Source organism: Pelmatolapia mariae, linkage group LG5 (genome assembly GCF_036321145.2).
Source record: "Pelmatolapia mariae isolate MD_Pm_ZW linkage group LG5, Pm_UMD_F_2, whole genome shotgun sequence".
NCBI classification, from domain to species: Eukaryota; Metazoa; Chordata; class Actinopteri; order Cichliformes; family Cichlidae; genus Pelmatolapia; species Pelmatolapia mariae.
Window position 1 is genome coordinate 16,253,833 of NC_086231.1, and position 20,670 is coordinate 16,274,502.

General features: G+C 36.6%; 1 protein-coding gene across 1 annotated transcript; it reads right to left on the bottom strand.

Moving 5' to 3' along the window:
• Window positions 1-1,637: 1,637 nt before the first annotated feature.
• arl8ba (ADP-ribosylation factor-like 8Ba) lies at window positions 1,638-7,150 on the bottom strand. Its single transcript, XM_063473868.1, has 7 exons — window positions 6,900-7,150; window positions 3,849-3,929; window positions 3,676-3,749; window positions 3,487-3,580; window positions 3,290-3,357; window positions 2,701-2,771; window positions 1,638-2,606 (listed from the first exon to the last, which is right to left on the bottom strand). Exons 1-7 carry the CDS (start codon window positions 7,020-7,022, stop codon window positions 2,557-2,559), a joined length of 561 nt encoding a protein of 186 aa, XP_063329938.1. The 5' UTR covers window positions 7,023-7,150; the 3' UTR covers window positions 1,638-2,556.
• Between the last annotated feature and the right edge of the window lie 13,520 nt (window positions 7,151-20,670).

Here is a 20,670-nt window from a genome sequence, read left to right on the forward strand (position 1 = left end):
TACATTTCGAAAGATGTAAAGTTGGAAAGGTCAGTAAATGTATTGAAAAAAGGGGAAAAAAAGAACATTTTGTTCTATATCTTTAAATGCTTTCAAAGATCCCAAGAATTAATACGCTCTTTTTATTGGTTAAGAAGCCATCAATTAGAACATTATCGTAATTAAATGGTAAAAAAAATAAATAAAGCTGTTTTGACTTATCTGCTGAAGACGAGCTGCAGAGCAACTCGACCACAACAATAATACTGAGTAATTACTATATGCATTGGCCCGTATGTAGGAGCTTGTACCTGATTTTACTGTATTACTACACTGAGTGAGTATGTTGACCTGTAAACTTTACCAAGGGTCACCTAATATAGATCTGATCACAGGTATAATAGGCTAGGTAATTGATAACAGCTGTGTAGAGCTTTTTGGTATGTAGTCATGGCAAAAAAAAACAAAAAAAAAAGTATCAACAAGGTGTCCGTAATCCAATGCACTTGTTTAACTGATCATTAGAAAGTGTGAGCACCTCTATTAAAGCAAGTACATTGATTGATTTGGCAGACTAACAAACATAAAGAAATTAATCAACAATAATGTTAAAGAAGTAACTGTTGCTGAAGATCATTTCCAAATAATCTCACGCAAATTCACCCAACAGTCAAACGATATAACGCCAAGAGAAACTGCAAAAGACTACTCAGACTCTGCAGTACTCAGTTAGGATGTCAAATATAAAAGTTCATGACAGTACAATTTAAAAAAAAAAACGGAACAAATAAGGTTTGTTTATAAGGGTTCCCATGACCTAGGTTTGCAACATTACAGCTGAACAAAACACAAGATTTCTGGAACAATGTCCTTCAGACAGATAAGACCAACATGGAAATGTTGGCCATGCACAGCACTATGTTTGACAAAAGTCAAAAACCCTACACCAACTGCCAAACACAGTGTTGGCAGGTGATAACTTGGAATAGTTTTGCAGCCACAGGAACGTAGTATTCTCTGAGTCAACCATGATCTCTTCAATACGCTAAAGTATTTTAGAGTCAGAGGTGAAGTCGGCGGTCTAACAGGTAAGACTTGGCTGAAACTGGGTCATGCGACAGCAGCAAACCTACAACAGAGTGGCTGAAAAAGGATCAAGGTGTTGCAATGGGATCTTAAGAGATTTGTACATAAACACATGCAGGCAAACCTTTATAAAGACAAAAATCCTCCACAACAATGATGAAGTCACACAGAAAATAGTTACTTCACTATAATACTTTTTAAAGTTGTTCTAAAAGCTCCTGAATCATGGCATGTAATTAGTTTTCACACTCCTTCTGCATTTCGGCTTAGTTTTTGTTAAATAAATAATGACACAGTGCAACATGTCATGTTTTGTAGTTCATCTGAGGTTGTATTGACCTCATTTTAAGACCTGCTAAGGAGATTATTTTTATCCTGTCCTGATACATAAAATCTTTCCACTGAAAGAGGGTGCACCTTCTTTTTACCATGACTGTAGTACTTCATATAAAAAAGTATATTAATGTTTTCCCCCCACCCCCATACAGTGACTGTTGTTTTGATGAATACATTCTGTTCAACTAGGTAGAATATCAAACCAAAGGACAAGAGAAAAACAAAACAAAACAGTGTTAAAATTAAAAAGCATGCCTTTTTTATTCTAGAATACATTGAAGTGGTGTTTTTATGATGTTACTGTAGGCACACCTTGCATGCTGCTTTGCTTCAGAGAAGAGACACTGCGCAAGGCACTTTAAATCCTGCCTCTCTCTCAGCTTTAAGGCAGCACAAAAGGACATTGTTCCACTGAGGCTAATTACAAATAGAGGCCAATATGAACCACACAACCCCATACAGTGTTGCTTTTAGTACATTCAGAACTTTAAATAGAATCATATATTCATACACACACATCCCATATCAGTAAAAATCATACTAGCTTGATATTTTTTACAGACCTGCATCAACTGACTTGCTTAAATGCGCATTTTCTAAAACAACTGGCACGTCTTTGAAAGGAGAAAACCTGATCAAGGGAAGGCTGACAGTCAAGATGATCACAGAGCCGAGCTAGGCAGAAAGAGGAAAACCTGCGTGTTCACATCAGCCGTTTCTAAGCATCATATCTGACTGTCTGAAGAACCTCATCATACTGTGAGATCTGTTGAACTGAATAAACCCTCCTAGAAGAAGGTGATGTTACAGCAACAAGGGTAACAAGCTACCTGGCAGCATCAACTGTGTAATGCCTGAAGACACAAAAAGGTAGCTTAAAAATAGTTTCTCACTCCTAATTAAAGTACAGCTTTACAAGATGTATAACGCCAATTTCTTTCTTAAAGTTCGGTACCAGAATTGTTGTAGTGCATTGTTGGGATTTGTTTAAGAATTTAAAAAAAAGTAAAATGCCAAAAAAAAAAAGTCACACAAGCAAAACAGTGCAGCACGGTGAACTGCAGGTGAGGATACGACTGTACATCATTGCAGAGTGATGAGGGTGTGACATGACGGTAACAGGGCAATAACAGCTGGAAAACAACTTGGGTTTTTTCAGCTCCTGCGTGACTTTGAGTGCTGGATGAGCCACTGAAGTGTGATATCTGCAAATAAATAAATAAACAGAAATATGCAGGGTCAGATTTAGCACTGCAACAAAGAAATCAAATGATTGTAAGAAATAATGCCACAACTTACCAATGTTGTCTTTCTCTTTGCAGGAAATAGAGTAACAGCATATCTCCCTGTCCTGTATAGCTGACAGATTCCTAGAAAGGTAAAGAATAATTATATATATATATATATATATACACATATATGTAAAATAAGCTTGAAATAATCCCCTTGTGCTTATGGATGAAGTTTATTGCAATAAGCTGAAGCTGAAAATAGCCAATCCCTACATTTTAAGAAAATTTAATTTAAAGTAAAGGTCCATAGAGCAGATTTATTCCCCTTTCAGCAGTCAGCCATACAAGCCCTGCAATGTCCCTAAAAAACCCCAGGGGGCATCCACACCACAGTTTGAAAATGACTGCATTAAAGTAGTACTAGTAAGAGTCTCAGCACATTTTTGACAACTTGACAGCAGAGGGAACCAGTAAGATTATAGCTGGATATAAATAAAGACAGTTCCCCTTTACCAAGAGATATACATGAGGAAAGGATCCTAACGGTTCTTTAAAAAACAAAACAAGAGATGAAAAACTGCGAACGCTTCTGATATTAAGAACCTACAATGCACTAATGAAAAGTTGAAATGCCTTCAAGATTTTTCCACACTTACATTTTCTCAATGAGCTGCTTCTCATCTAGTGCAGTGGGGAGATCCCTTTTGTTACCCAGTACCAAAACCTAAAAAAGGGCAAGTTAAATTTGAACTCTGAAACTCCAGTGGAGTAATCCAGAGAAGTCACACACAGATCTCTGTTACTGCTTCTGAAATCACACAAATATCTAAATTGGTTTAAGTGGAACACTTACGGGAATTCCTTGCAACTGAGGTTTGTCTAATAAATTATGAAGCTCATTTCTCGATGCCTCCACCTTTTCTCGATCTGCTGCGTCAACCATGTACCTTGACAAGATCAAAATCAAAATTAGTCATCATTTAACAACAATAGTGTTTGTTTTATGAAACAAAAGGTATGAAAGGCAGTCGGGGATACTCACACGATTGCATTAACTCCCCGACAGTACCGCTCCCACATGCTCCTGAACCTCGGCTGCCCTCCTATATCCCAGATCTACAGAATTAAGACCAAACCTTTAGATAGCTTTTCCTAAAACCACTCTGGGGATGGGTTTTGTTTTACCAGTTGTGACAGATTAGATTAAAACTGAACCTTGATCGTGACATTTCCTTTAGTGACCTTCCTCATGTTGAACCCGACTGTAGGAATCATATCTTCACTGAAATGCCCAGACTGAAAGGAAAGACAAGTATATCATTTAGTTTAAAAAAAAAAGTCATTTCAAATGCACATTTTACAACATCTGCACTATATAACCAAGTATAACAGCGCAACTGGTCACTCACATATATACTGCATGTGTGCTGCACTGATTAACTTCCTAAAAAAACAGGAGTCATATACATCAAGCTGTGTGCTTATAAGAAATGCATAGCAACATGCTGCATGGGAATACACACTGCGGATTACAAATTAAGTGGCAGTTCTAAGAAACGTTTATAAGTTTTTACATTTAAACTTCAAGTGACCTTTAACAAGCAATTTATAACTCATGGTAGCTTATGAAAGCATGACTGACATAACGGTATCCTAAGGTAAAACCACAGCTTTAATGTTTAACGTTTGTTTTTGATTCATTCATGAGGAATAATCCAATCATAAAAGTGTTTTTACTGAGTCTTTATTGCAAAGGAGGAAGGGACTATAAAAAGTAAAACATTCAAAGTTGACTCTAATTTGAGTATCATAAAAGAAAAAAATAAACAGAGTGAATCATTTTATCGAAATGACAATAAAATAAAACGTTTGGGGTTTTTGTGAATGGCCTTTTGTGAATGCTTTGTGTAAACTGCAGTGGAAAGAAAAATGTGTTTGTGTATGAAAAATCAGTGGAATTTCCCTTTTAAGTTCACAAGCTGCAGATATCCTTCTCCATGCTTCGTAAACCTGCACTGCCGGGTGCATGAACATTTCACAGCACATGACTCGCCAGAGTCACCTGACAAAGCTAAGTGGAAATGAGTGCAACGGTCTTATGACTGAGAAAGGCGGAACCACCCCTGCATAACTACTCATGCACTCTATTGTCAATGTCTGGTAGGGTATTTTTTTCATTTACTCAGCGTAAAGGAAGGGGAAGAGTACGTTCCAACCCCAAAAACCTTGATATCACCAGATAAGTGTGGGCACCAAAAAATATTTCTATAGAGATGTCGTCTTCTTCGCAGTAAATGCCTGATAAAAATCTGGTTTTTTCAGCTCATTAAGATTGACAACTGCCTGAAAAAGAACTTACACCCATGCAGCACGCATATAACCTCAGCACAATTCAGTGTTTCTTTTAAGTGTTTCAACTGTGCAAGTCGGAGTCTTTAGAAAGAATTACTTTCACTTTAACCTAATTTAATAAATATATTCTTTAAAAATAAATAAATAAATTTCACAACTTCCAGTAGCCTGAGTGTTTGCGTAACAAAAAGGACCAACACATAAATACATAATGTTTAAAACTGAGCTCACATAATAGTAGAATACCAATGCTGAATTAGTGGCCGAAGCAAATAAATGATTGAGAATTTTTTTGAAAGCAGAGGTTGTACATCATCAATACACTGACTGTCACCTAGTAAAACTGATTAAAAACATAAAAATACACCAGCCAGAAACCAGAATGCCAAGGTTTGGCAGAGGAAGTGCATACTTATTTTTAACTCTGGCAGCGTAGATAAACATCTCAAGCGCACAAATATTTTTAAAGAGCTTCCTCTAACATCCCGGCAACATATCTCTTTGAAAATTGATTACTCATCCACACTTTGGATAACAACTGTTACATAAACACACACAAGATGCACATTAGAGAAAAGTACAGAATGAATCCTGACTGATCTGAAGCTATTTCATTTTAAGACGAAAGGCTGCACCAATCAGACCTTGCCTACACCAGATACATTTAATCTGATTGGTTATCTGACAGCTGATGGAGTAAAAGGCATGCCTGCCATCTGTTGCCACCCTCACTAGGGCCCCCATATGTGAAACCAAAACAACCAAAGGTTTGGGGAAAAAAAGAAAGAAACCCATTTTAGCAATAATAAGGCAACCTGGATTGCCCCACCAGTTTTTGAGAAATAACTGCAAAGTTACATGAGAAACCAACACCCCTACCAAGAAGCTACAATCTGCTTTTGTGTTTTTGTGTCTTTTTTACATAAGTGCAAAAATGTCTTCTCCTTTTGTTTACGTGTGCTTGACTTAAGTGCAGTGTTAATCTAGTCCCTTTATTAGATGTGTCATGGAAATCTGACACTGCTTTATAATCTCACATTTAAGCATTAATGCTACAGAAACTGAGAAGGTGACTTTTCTAAATACAAGAAAATAAATATAAAAAATAAAGAAGATAACCCACCCAGACTCTGTTAGTTGTCCTCATGATTTTTTCTGTGTATTTAGTTTAAAGTGGAAACCAGTCGTGCCAAAAAGTGATCATCTGCCAAAAAGTGATTTGTGTGTTTATGTTTTTATGTGCAATATATTTGCTTATATTGGTAAAAAGGTTGGAGTCGGGATCATTTTCAAAGGGGTTATTTATAAAAAAAAGAAGAAGAAGAAGAAATTACCTGTAGAATATGTTATGTTATAGATGAAAAACAAAGTTATTGTGGTACATTTTTCACTGCCCAATTCATTTACATTAGTTTAAACACTGGCAATCATTTTTTTGGCTGATGATCTCCTTTGACAGGACACCTGTATAACACTTGTACAGGGGACCTGTATTACAATGACACACGTTCATATGACCATAAGTGATCCTTCCAGTTTGGCTGCACCGCTGTCAACAGTTACTGTCAGCGTGTTATTGCGTTTACTTCCTGGTAACTAAAGCACCCCAGACAGCTTTTAACTCCTTGGTGTAAAACTATGTCAGATACTGCTTTTGAGCTTTGGAGTTTAGACCATAACACTGCATCCTACTAGCCGGCAAGCTGCAAAACTAAACAGCTAAACAAAAAACAGCAACTCCTCTTGACTGCGGCTGTGTGTTATGGATGCTGGCTCCACCAACAGAGCAAAGCACACCCGAGAGAACCGGACAGTGTTTACCCCACTTCTAGCTTAGTAACCTCTATGCAATTATGCGAGCTAAGGCTGTTAGCCGTATACTAGCAAGGCGGCTAGTAGCAACTGGAGACTTACAGCGATCACGTTTACAAATGTTGTTTTCCCCGAGTACTGCAGGCCGACCAGCGTCAACTCCATCTCCTCCTTCCAAAACAGAGACTTGATCCAGTCCAAAAGCCGGTTTATTAGTGCCAGCATCTTGAGGTCGGTGGTCAGCGCTCCCCTGATGGTTGTACCTGTTCCGTCTCCCTCCCTGTCAGATGTGGCGTTTTTCCAGTGGGGAAGGGAAGAGGGATAAAAGCAGCTGTCATATGACCGCTCAGCCAAAACGTGCTCAGCAGCGCCTCCGCAGGGACGTAGAGGAAGTGCACCCTATGTGTAACGCCCACTGTTTGCGTTCTTTTTGTTAATGAGAACGTTTTATGAACAAAAAAACAACAGTCACACGTTTATTATAGCATATCCCGGCCTGCACGTCACAGCAACACTACAACAACCACTGCCACTGAAGGTGAGACATTGAATTATGTCACTTTTTTATATATATGCAATATGAAAATGAAGAACTATGATAACATATATTAAATAAATTATTTTAAAAACTAGAAACACAATTCACAACTCTAGTATTGCAGCATGATAACAGAAAAAATATTTAAAAAATAATTTATATTTATAAAACAGTCATTATGCAGTTACAAAAGAAATATATATTCATAAAAGAAACAAACATGTGCTGTTGCAATTAATAAATATCCAGTTAGAGCTTGACTGTTAAAGAAAGCTTTTGACAAACTTTAACAATGTTTTAAAAAGCAGTTCTTGTAATGACAAAATGTGTGCAGATTTTTCATTAATCATGTGATAGATAAACAAAGTAAAAATGACTAAAACCATTTAATTTATTCTAAATACAATTTATCTGTTTTGCTTTACTATAGAAATGAAATAAACCAACCAGATTTGTTTTCGTTTGTAGTATTTCTTTAACTCTACCTACCTAAAACATTCCCAACAGTGTGTTTATTTGCAGTATAATAAGCATAAAAAAACTTGTGTAGCTCATCTGTAACTCATGCCAGAAGGGCACAAACTGCAAGGCCCACCTCAGGGACGAACACATGTGTTACAGACCGAACTGCAATACCCCTGAATATTCAGCAAGAAATCATCTATTTCAAGTATAGACTTGAGATAAAATCAGTACCACATCAAAGTGAGGTTTTAAATATGAATCAATACATGTGTGTTTCTGCTTAAGTCATGCTAAAGATCAAAAGGAATCATCAAGTCTGTTCTACAAATGTTTTTCACTTTCCCTCCTAGATCTTGTGCACTGATGTCAAGCAAGATATTTTACACCTTTAATTTTTAGCATAGTGGCTGTAATTGAACAGAGTTATAATATCATCTTAAAATAATGCTTTCTAGATCACAACTGTCACTGTCCTTGGATCCATCCTGGACAAACTGAAGCCCACTCTCTTCCTTTGGTAGGTGAAAGTCACTGATGTTAGTAGGGACAGCCAGCATGGGTTTGTGGTCTAAAGCAGGGAGACAATTATTACCATCAATGTTTTAGTTGAAATATGACATTATTTCCTCGCTACACACCTACACATTCGCTAATAAACATCACACATTTCATTGCTGCCACCCCCATTTTCCACTTCACTTTCTATTAGCAGTAAGTCACGGGAGTTTTCTGATTTGTTGACCTCAAATGATCTTTCACAACTATGCTCAATAGCACCAAAATGCAAAATTTTAGGGGAACAAAGGCAGATTTATTGTAAACATTTCACTCCTGTGAAACAGAAACATCAGAGAGGAGTCGATCCAAAGGAGAAGGTGTTGCTGCACGTAAAAACAATTGTTCATTAATGACTTTCCATGTAACTAAAATATAATACACTGAGCTCCATCCATTGCCTTACAGATGTTCTATAGTGCAATATGTTTTAAACAAATAAGTGGCATAACCTTAATCACTTTTCATAGTGAGTCTCACTTGTATTTTTATATTTTGAGAAATGGGAGCAAGATAAGCAGACTTTGACGTTTTTGACAGAAGGACATCATGGCTAGAGTTTGATTATCCATCAGCTTTGTAACTGTATTAAAGGTTTTATCACAATGTGCTCAACTTTTTTTCAAAGTCAGGCTAGTTATGTGACTTTTAAGATCAACCTTTAATTATTATTAACTTAATGAGAGGTTTGGTTATTTTAATATTCCCAAGCCAGACTTAAAACATGTCCAGTTTAATTGAGTTTTTTTTTGCCCTGTAGTGGACACCATGCACACAAGGGTTTAAATGTCTTTAATGTAAGACACAACTCATCTATCCATCCATCCATCCATCCATCCATCCATCCATCCATTTTTCCTCTTGCTTATCCAAGAAGTGGGCACAGCTAACACATATATTTATAAAAACTTCCCACTTTATAAACTGCATTAATGCAACTGTTAATTTGTGCTACAGAATTTTTGTATTTATGTGTTTGACTAAATCTGCCTTAGAGGATTTCTAAAAAGAAGAAGAAGAAAAGGAGTGTCACATGTGCACATTGAAACATAAGTATGCACATGCATGCATAAGTACACACACTAAAACACTAATACCCGTACAACCACAATTCTACAAACGCACAAACAAACAGACACATAAACGTGCCTAGTAGTAACCTACTTTAATAGCAAGCATAAAATCATCACATAATTTAACTGAGTACATCCTGATTCTGCTCTTATAGGCTATCAGATTATATTCCAATGTGAAGCAATATTTTTTCAGTAAACTGACAAATAGTGCAGTGATGATCATAATATCACAATAGCATGATGTTCACTACAGTTGCATTTGCATTTGTTGTAGTTGCATTTGCACTCCTACAAAAAATGACAAAGTATTCTATGCAGTAATGCTAATCAGAGCCATGTTTTTTTGTTTGTTTTTTGTGGTGCAACAAAATGTTTTGATTGATATTCCAGAAGGTGACAGACATATTTCCACTACAATCACCAATTTCAGTTTTATGATGTGATATTTAAGGGTATGACTTTTTTTTTTTTTTAAAGACAAAGAAAAGACAGTGTTGTTATATAAGAAGACTGCTCAGGAGATCACTCCATACTAGCGCAGAGTGATCTCCTGAGCATATATATATATATATATATATATATATATATATATATATATATATATATATATATACATATTTGAATCTTTTTTTTTCTGCTGTTGATACGTCACAAAAATATATGAAAATAATTCTGGGAAGTTCCCCTTATGATGGTATTTTTAAAAAAGAGCAGTAGCAGTAATATTTAGGTTGAGTCACATCAATTTCTTCTGTTAATGAATACTTATTTTGATTGTTTAAATGCCACATGTGGTTTTCAGAAGGAAATCTCCCCATGCCAGTGATTCCACTTTGACGTACTGATATGATTTTCCATGAACTTACTTGTTGTGTGAATCCTTAGGTACTTTATACATGTGTAGGACATGAACAGAAAGAGGCTGAGAGACAGCAAAATGACACTAATGCCAAGGATCACATGAATGAAGTCTCCACCGTCTTTGGGCCCTGGTGAAAAGTCAAATCATAGTTAAGTTTCTTGTACACGTATTCACCTGCAGCATATTGTCACTATGTTCTGTTGTCGTGTATCACAAGTGTTACATGCTGAGCAATCAACAAATTACAGCCTGTGTCAATAAAATGCGTGAATATGTGTACAAACCGGGTCTGTCACAAATGGAGTTGTGTGTCCTGTTCCCTGGAAACTTTTCAGGAAACCCCAGCACGCTGCACCTGTTTAGCACAAAGCTTTTACATCACTGGCATGTTCACAACTTCTTTTACTTATCGCTGCGGCAGAAGCTGTTTAAATCGATCTTACTGTGTCAGTGGTTTGCAGTCGTTCTTTTGCACATCGAAATATTGTTTTTCACCACATATGGCTTCACACTGATACGAATATTCTATCACCCTTGCATTCGAGGAGACGACTGGAACAAAAGAAAGAAATGCTATTTCAGTAAACATGAAAGATACTTTGGGGGGACATTTGTGGTTACAGGGTGACAGATTTTGTCAGCTTTGGTGATCCTGTGACTTATCGTCAGTTTCAGCCGTGAGGTCAGTCATGAGTCTAGTGATGACGTTTTATGAGTATATGTCTGATGACATATAGTAAGGACTGCAGCTTAAGACAAAAGGGAACTGAGCATTCACTCTGTGAACCTTTGCTAAACACTCTTGACATTATGAACAGCTCCTCCTTCACCTGATCAGTAGGCTCAGGTTGAACAGCAGATATGGAATAAAATTACAAATTTAAAAAATTCTTTCACATGGATCTGTTTTAAATAGCGTGTAATAATAAACATGTCTTGACTTTTAAGGGATTAGTCTAAACATCCACAGTTACACAGATGCAATAGTCAAACCAGTTTTTGTGGCAGGATATATATTTTACTCGCAGCTGTAAAAACTCAAAATGTCCATTCTTACCTGTCCTTTTTGGTTTCTCTCCTGTGACGCATTTGTCTTTCACACAAGTCGAACAGATGCTGTTGGAGCACAGGAAACCAGCGGCACAACTACAGGTTGCATTTGTGGTTGATGTACATTTCACAGCATAATCTGCAGACAGACAAGAATTGAAACCACAGAATTCAACACAATATTTCATCTTTTGCTAGTTCTGGTAAATGCCTTCTCAGCTTCTTTCAACTTACGCTGACATGTCTGACATTTTTCACATCTGTCAAAGAGGTTGGGAAGTTGTGAGAAATGTCCGTCTGGACAGGCTTTGCAGGCAGTTTGTTGGCTCTCAGAGCAAAACTCTTCTACATAAGTGCCTTTAAAACCAGGAAAAAGTTAAAATCAGCGACTTTCAGTATTTTTCAGTATTCTTGAACGAAAAAGTTCAGCTTAAACACATAATCTGATCATTACATCAAACAGATCACTACTGTAATAATTAGATCAAACTAATCAAAACATTAGATTGAAAGACACTCATCTGATTTTTTAAAAGGTTTTTGTTTGTTTTTTTTACCTGGGGGACACTTGTTACAGCACCGTCCACTTATCCGAGTCTGTTGATCACCGCAGCTTTTAACGCATCCTATAGTCCAAAAAGCCAGCACAAATAATGGTATAAGTGCCATGGAGAGGTTCAAGTGAATCATTGTGTCCAGTGCTTTGCCTGCGCTTACAGGTTTTTATATCGGTGGCTGACGTCAGCATGACAGAGAGTGTGACTGTGTAGTCAGGAAGTGAAAGACCACTAGTAAATATAGAGCACTTCACGAACACGCTAAACTGGAAAAAAAATTAGCTTACTTCAACTGTTTTTTTAACTGCTGTAAATTTACCAGATTACTTGCTATTATATTTTATTTTATTGTACAAATGAACTGGATAAAGCTGTACTTCTAAGCTTATCTACAGTGAAGCTGTTTGATTTATCCAAACATTTAATGCTTGTTGTCACCTCTAATATAAATCTTTCCTCTAAGAGACTTTCCTGTAAAAGCATGTGTTGGAGGAGCTAGTTTTCGAACACATGCAAGAACGTCTCAAACACTCCTGAAATAATGTCACACTCTCACAAATGACAGGTGACAAATTTCGTGTGACAGACTCTTTTTGTTTATGACAGCTTCTTTCCTAGATTCCACTCCTCTGTGGTGCTCATTATGGCTGTACAATAGGTATACCTGTTTATTAGGTATACCTGTTAAATAGCTTGATAATGCAAATATCTAATCAGCCAATAAAAAGGCAGCAACTCAATTTTGATATGTAGACATGGTCAAGGAAACCTGGTGAAGTTCAAGTCAAGCACCAGAATGTGTGAGAAAGGTGATTTAACTGACTTTGAACCTGGAATAGTTTTCGGAGCCTGACGGGCTGGTCTGGGTATTTCAAAAACTTCTGATCTGCTGCGATTTTCCACACAACCCTTTATAGGGTTGACAGACTGAAAACGATAATTGCTCATTACAACCTAAATAAGAGCAACTCTGAAAGCACAACACATCAATTTTTGGGCTATAGCAGCAGAAGACTACACCAGATGCTACTCTTCTCAGTTAAGAACAGAGGCTACAGTTCACAGGGGTTCACAAAAATCAGACCGCAGAAGATTGGAAAATTGTTACCTGGTCTGATGAGACTTGATTCCTTCTGTATTGTTCAGATGGTACGGTCAGAATTCGTTGTAAACAGCGTGAAAGGAACTATTCTGTCTTGTATCTACAGGTCAGGCTGGTGGTTATGCGATGTGTGGGGATTATGTTCTTGGCACACTTTGAGCCAAATACCAACTGAGCATAGTTTAAATGCCACAGCCATAGTGTTGTCGTAGTGTTGCTGCCTTTATAACCAGAGTGTACCCATCTTCTGCTGGCTGATGATGTAGAAAGAATGATGATGATGTAGAAATCTTTAAAAAAAAAAAAAAACTCACGAAAACTATATACTTGGCTTTATAGGTATAAAGTACAGAGCTTTGTTGCTTTCCTTTGTGCTTTCTCTCCAAAGGTGTTCATTAATTTTGTTTTTTTCCCCTCCTATAGTATTTATCTAATGCTAATACATTTTACTGGATAAGATGTATGTGTCTTTAGTACTATGCAAAGCCATACAATGGTATGGCTTGTAGACTAGAAGTCTATGAAGGTCTGCCACTTAACATCAGAGGCTGAAACCTCAGATTGCTGTCTGTGGGTATGTTTCCTGTCATTTTTAGTGTGGTTGAAACACTTAAGTGATCTGCACTTCATATCTTCCACTTTAACCCAGCTTCAACTGGTCATTCTAGCACAATGGTTATTGAATTTTAAAGATTTAAACTTCAAATATACACTACCGGTCAACATTTTTAGAATGCCCCAATGTTTCCAGTTTTGGTTCAGGGCGCCTCTCACTCTGTACAAGTCACCAACCCTGTATCCAGCAAAACAGCCACAGGCCATCACACTTCCTTGTCCATCTTTGACAGTTGATGCCACACACTGTGCAACCATCCTTTCACCTACTTGACGGCATACAAAGATCCTGCTTGATGAACCGAAGATTTCAAATTTTGATTCATCAGTCCACAATACCTTCTTCCCATCTTCAGTAGTCCAATGGTGGCATTTCATGGCCCAGTCCAGCCTCTTTGTCTTATTCTGATGCTTTCTTGTTGCAACTCGTCCTGTCAAACCTGCAGCTCGAAGTCTTCACAGTTGAAACTGAGACTTGCTTACTACAACCAGTTTTGGTCAAGTTACTTGAAAATAGTTATTATAAACTACTTATAGATTACTTCTCAAAAAAAGTAATCCCGTTACTTTACTGATCACTTATTTTCAAAAGTATTTAGTTACTTTATTACTTAATTACTTTTTTAAAAGTATATGCAACATTCTCTGACTGGAACATTTTTTTTAACATTTAAACCTATTTTCTACCAAGTCCTGTTGTTCTTAAATCTTTTTTCACCTGTTTAGCAGGAGTGGGACCGGTGGAGGTTTGCCCTGTGCCGCAGTGGTAATGTCAGTGGGGGGATCCGGGGGTTTCTCTGTCAATTTCACATTCCCGTGGCAGCGTGCTAAGTACTGTCTCAGATTTGAAGTTTAATTTTTCACTGTAGAAAGTTTGTTCCCACGCTGAGTCTACAGCAGACGCTAATGTTTTTGCCACCTTTTACGGAATCAAACACAAAGTAAAGTCAGTACTTCCAAGCTTTAAACGCTGCATAGTCGTACTCTCTCCCGCACTCCATATTAACCGTAGTTGCTCTACATACATCTGGTGCTACCACGGACGTCGCACGCTTATGCATCATTGTCATGAGAGGCTCTCACAAACAAAATCACAGTTTAGTAACGCAGTAATGCAGTGTGCTTACAGGAAAGTAACAGTAATCGAATTACTTTTTTGCAGTAGTAATCCCTTACTTTACTCGTTACTTGGAAAAAGTAATCGGATTGCAGTAACACATGCACATCTCTGACTGTGACCAATATTAATCCGTGCTTGAGGCTGTTATCGTGTGAGCTGCCTATCAGGCTAGATGGTAACTCTCAGAAGCTTGTTCTCTGATTCAGTTGTGGTTTTGGGTCTGCCAGACCTCTTCCTGTCAGAGTTTGCCCCAATTTCTGAGTGCCTTTTTTTAAATAAAGGAAACAGTACTCACTGACGCTTGAAGTGTAATGACAGTCTGTCTCTCTTCTATTGTTAATTGCCTTTTTCTCGCCATTTTTGTAGCAACACACTACTTTCTGCAGTACAATACTGTTCTGCTGATGCTCATGAGGGTATGGTACCACATTGTGTTCCAACACTGCTATTATGCATTTGAAACACCTGTAGGAATTAGTAGCACCAACTTTCAAGGCTTGATCAACCTCCATTGCTGCAGAACAGCTTTAAATTGTTAACCCATTTTGTGTTCCCTGAAAAAGTCCTTTTTGTATAATTCTGAAATGTACATTATTTTTCAGTTTTGGGTAACCTTACCCTTTTTTCTTATCTCTGCCAGTTCATCACTTACCTTTTTTATCATTTCAAGCTAATCATTGGACTTGAATGACTTGAATTGCATTAAATAACTGGAAAAATTGGGGTGTTCTAAAAAATTTTGACTGGTAGTGTATGTTATTCGAAACTCTTTTCTTGCCCAAGCACCTACTTGTCTGTCTTCTATGAGTCACTCAGCCTCTTTTTTCTGTTTTTTCTTTTTTTAATTTGCTGTCACTCCCGCTCTTTCAGGCTGTCTGTCATTCAAGGTCATCTGCAAAGGTCTTATGCAAATTCTACAACCATCTGCTCACTCATCTTCACCATCACCCATCACCTGTATTTATATCCCTGGTGCTGTAGTCACTATCTTCTCCCTTTTTCTCAGATTCTGCTCTGTAATATTGCTTCTCACTGGAGTCTAACTATCAAAATATGTAAATTTTACATTTTCTTATATAAACTTTGCACTCTCTGCTTTGCAAGTAATGTGTATCTCTTTGCATTTTTATTTCTGCATTTTTGTTCCGCACTTGTACTTACTTTTGAAAAAGATCACACATTACATATAATTGTTGGACCAGATGAAAAATGTATATACAGTGCTCCCTTGCTATAATGCGGTTCACCTTTCGCGGCCTCGCTGTTTAATGGATCTTTTTGTGCAATTTTGCATGTTTTTTTTTTTACAGCGCATTGTGTTCTGTGTCCTGATTGGCTGCAGACCATTTTCAATCAGTATCCTCTATGCCACGTCTCCTGTACAGTACAGAATGCGTTCAGCTTGTCAAATTTACATAAATCGTCGATTGCTAGCAGTGTGACTCTGATGTGCTTGCACTGTATGTTTGTAAGTTTTCTCCCCAACAAACACAATGTCGATGAAACGTTTTGCACTGTCAAAGGCACCTGCAGTAGCACCCAAAAGGCAGAGGAAGATGCTAACCATCGCACAAAAAGTTGGACTTCTGGACATGCCAAAAGAAGTTAGAAGTTACCGTATTTTTTGGATTATAAGGCGCATTAAGCGAAACAAAACAGATAAGTCAAACTTTACTTAACTCATTCTTCTTGCTTCCTCTACTTCCATACCATTGATTCATTAATGTAGAATTATCTCGCAGCTGCTCTATTCCCATGTTTTGGACCTGAAAACAGGGTTTGATCTTTGGTTTCATTCTATAATACTAGACTTATTTTTCTACAAAGGTTTGAACTTTGAGAGTGTTTAAACAATAGAGAAAAGTGTGAAAATGTTCATGCCTGTCTGAGAAAAGTGTATAAAGTGTGTAGTGAGGGGTTAAACAGCCTTAAAACATCTATAATAATTGTAAAAAATAAAGCTGGCTACTTTGCAGATTTTACCTATCGCGGGTTATTTTTAGAACGTAACTCCCGTGATAAACGAGGGACCACTGTAATATGGAAATTTTGGTGGGAAAAAGCTATTTTTTACTTTTCTGATCCTCAAGAATTTACAGTGACTCCAAAACAAACGGAAGATGTTCTTACAAGTGTACTAACTTAAATTGTATATATAATACAAAGCAACTAACAGAAGCAATAACAATATTTTATAGTTTTGTGCCTGGAAATCCCACAGCCCACAATGAGTGAGTATGATAATCCCTGCTGAAACCCAAAGGTGACCTCAATGAACTCAAAAAAGTATGGGATGACTAACGATTCACATGGTATGTACAGAAAAACAAGCGTGTGATTTTTTGCAGGGTTTGCACACAGTGCAAATGCATGATGATGTGAAGGTTTTACTGTCGTTCTGTGACCTTTTGGTGACAGTACTTTAGGTTGCTTTTGTTGACGGGGAGTTTCCTGGCAAATCAAGAAGGTGCTTAAATTTTGTTAAATGAGCCACTTCATTTATTGTAATTAGTAAGCCAAAGCGCCATACATGTGGCTTTCTCTAATAGGAGGATTTTTTTCACCTTTGTTTAACATTAGGCATCACGTTCCTGCAGTAGTTACTGTGGTTTAGAAAAAGCACCTGAGTGGGTTATATACTTAGCTTTATAGGTATAAAGTACAGAGCTTTGTTGCTTTCCTTTGTGCTTTCTCTCCAAAGCTGTTCATTAATTTTGTTTATTTAGTTTTTTTCCCTCCTATAGTATTTATCTAATGCTAATACATTTTACTGGATAAGATGTATGTGTCTTTAGTAAAGTCCAAAGTCCAGAGACGTGACTGTCTCTCTCAGCTGGCCTTGTAAACACGCTGACTATCAGTTTATGTCACTCAGGATAGGCTGGAGCACCTGGAGCACTCAATCCAAAAATGGATAAGTAGTTAAGAAAATGGATGAAATAATGCCATTTTAAATTATAATATATATATATATATATATATATATATATATATATATATATATATATATATATATATATATATATATATATATATATATATATATATATATATATCTGTCATAATTATATTATGGCCTTGCTGTTGCTTACCTTGATTATATATATGAGTAATGTAGAAAGATGTGAGTGAATCTCCCCCGCTTGATAAGTTAGTTTGCACAGTGGCTGAATAATAATTTTTTCCTGACTAAAATTTTGATGGACCATATTTGCAGAAGCTATGGGAGTACATCAGAAATGATCATATTTAGTCATAAGAAGTTATTAATTAATATCTGACCCCTCTGTGCAAAACTGCCACCTACTTAAACCACATGACGTGTGCCCTCCTATCATAAAAAAAAGAAACTACAGACATTTACTTCCGTCATTGACAGACAGACCAAACCACATGGTTCCATGTATGAAACCTTCAGGATGTGACGTTAGCATATGCGTGCTCACAGTAGCTACTAGTACCGTCACACTATATAGCCACAAAGGGCGGCAGTGACACTGTAGAAATCAGGATTCCCCTTCACAAGTAGAGCACAGAGGTGCCACCTACTTTGTGGGTGAAAGGCGCATGTTCTGTAACAGAGCCTTCCAACTGAAAAACTTTATGAATGGTGCCATCGGGACATTTGATGCCAATGAATAGAAATGGCATGGCTTCAATCAAAAATAATGACACGGTTACAGTATTTGCTTCTCTTAGGCTGTTCTCTAAGGAGTATATGTAACTCCACTGATTTTATGCATATAGGTCAAAAAGCTACACGTGTTTTGTGGCTGGAGTAAAAGTGATGTGAAACTGCTCACGTCGTCCTTAAGTTATGTCACTTCAGTCGGCGTCACACTAAAAGTTCAAGATGAAAGAAAATGTGATCAAGACATTGACCTAAGCAGCCCACTTTGGGTCTGCTAGTGGTTAACAGCTCAGGGTGATATTAGCTGAACTGTTCGCTGTGTAGTTAATGTGTTAATGGGTTTTTGACATTACAGGATGTACAAATTCAGTACCTGTAGATCAGCTGAATCCATTTAGATCATTTAATTTTATACTTCCTATTGTAAAAAAGATACAAACCAATACAAAAACCATTACTTACATTATAAACATAGTATCAAAATAAAGTGAATATAGAAGCCAAGATACATTTTCACAAAAAAGAACACTTTTTTGTCTTGTACCAAAAAAAAACAGAATAATATATGTTATATTTCAGAAAAAAAGTCCAACATAAACATTAGGCTACTATGAGTTTGCTGCAATAAGGGCTAAATGTCAAGCAAATGCAAATACATGCCTACTCAGAAAAGCATGTACGGTTTCTCAGAATTTGCACACATAGAATTACAGAGATTGCCGAGTTAAAAAGCTAACAAATACAAATAATAATAAAAACAAAAGGGCATATATTGTATGTACAGCATACAGCATGAAGTATAGCATGCAAGCTGCTGTACTTCAAAACCAGACAAAAAGGTTGTTTCAGGTGCTGTATTTTTCTTTGAAACCACACACCTACTTCCTACATCTCTGACATTTACTGAAAGCAAACTACCTGCAGGGTTTCCAGTATGTGTGTACTCTCTGTAAGTCATATTTGCGTTTTACAAAAAGCAGCTACAACAGTAAAATGTTGCCTACTCACAGATAGATTAAGATTAATGTAATACCTAATAGTACACAAACTAATAAAAAGTAATCTTTTCTAAGTAAGAATGTTTACTTCTTGTGAGTTATACTTAAATAAATGCTGAATTTTTAATATTAAGTTAAGGTTGGACTGTTATATACATGTTTATACTTAAATAATGGATCTGAAAACTTGATATACTTCTGTCTTTATTTAAATCACTTTCCTTGGGAAGATTTACGGTGCGGTAGCTTTTTCCATATTCGGTTCTTCACAAAGAGTCAACCAGGCAGACAAAGCATTAACTGAAATTTATGAATGTGTGTGTCTGGTTTCTGGTGCAAAACATAAGTGAGGAGAAGTATGAGGACGCTTTCATAACTCCTCTGACTATGTGATCCGAGAAACATCTCCAATGAGGTATAAACAACATGAAAGTCCTCACATTTACAACATCAGTCTTTCCAAAGGCCAAAATGAAAACATGAGAGGATGTATGTCTCAGTGGGGAAAAAGAGCCACATTTAGGTGCCTGGGGGAACTCCGCCAAACCCACACATCACTGAAAGCATGTTTGTTTTCACAGACCTGCTAATTTGAACAGAGCTGAGTAATCAAAAACTGAGAAACAATGGGCAGAAAGACTTCATGCAAAAATTAAAGTAGTTTATAATATATCCTGGATCAGTGGTATTGATTGTACTGGTCTTACTGGGTATTTCTCAGGCTTGTCACAAGCCCCAGTTAGTCACATTAAGTTATGTGATGTCATATATATATATATATATATATATATATATATATATATATATATATATATATATATATATATATATACACATATATATACATTGAAAATACAAACATTTCACAGAGGCATTTAGTGGCATGATCGCTCAGGTCACTGTGCAAAAATCTGCATATAGAAAATGTTGATCAATACTAACATTACACAGATTTCTTTGAGCAACATAATAATATTAATAAAAATAATATTATGGTCAATTTACAACAGTTCAAGTAGTGAAAACTATTGTTTACTACTTGAACTGTTTCACAGTTTAAAAAGTGAGGTAAGAGGCTTGCAATATGTTTGTGATAATTCACGATTCTACTAAAACAGAACAAACAAAAGTCAAATATTGACTTGAAAATACACCTGTAACAATACAGATATAGTAAATAGTTTGATGATGTATTTCTAATATAAAAGCAACACTGTAAGGAAAAATACTGATATAACGATTACCTGAGTCAAAAGTTCAGCTGTGTATTTCATGCCTAAATGAAAAAAAAAACAAGTTTAACT

Coding starts and splice junctions, on each gene's coding strand:
- arl8ba (XM_063473868.1), bottom strand. CDS start 7,022: ATGCTGGCACTAATAAACCGGCTTTTGGACTGGATCAAGTCTCTGTTT. Junction 3,581..3,675: donor CGGGGAGTTAATGCAATCGT/GTGAGTATCCCC, acceptor GATCTTGTCAAG/GTACATGGTTGACGCAGCAG. Junction 2,607..2,700: donor CAAAGAGAAAGACAACATTG/GTAAGTTGTGGC, acceptor ATTTATTTGCAG/ATATCACACTTCAGTGGCTC.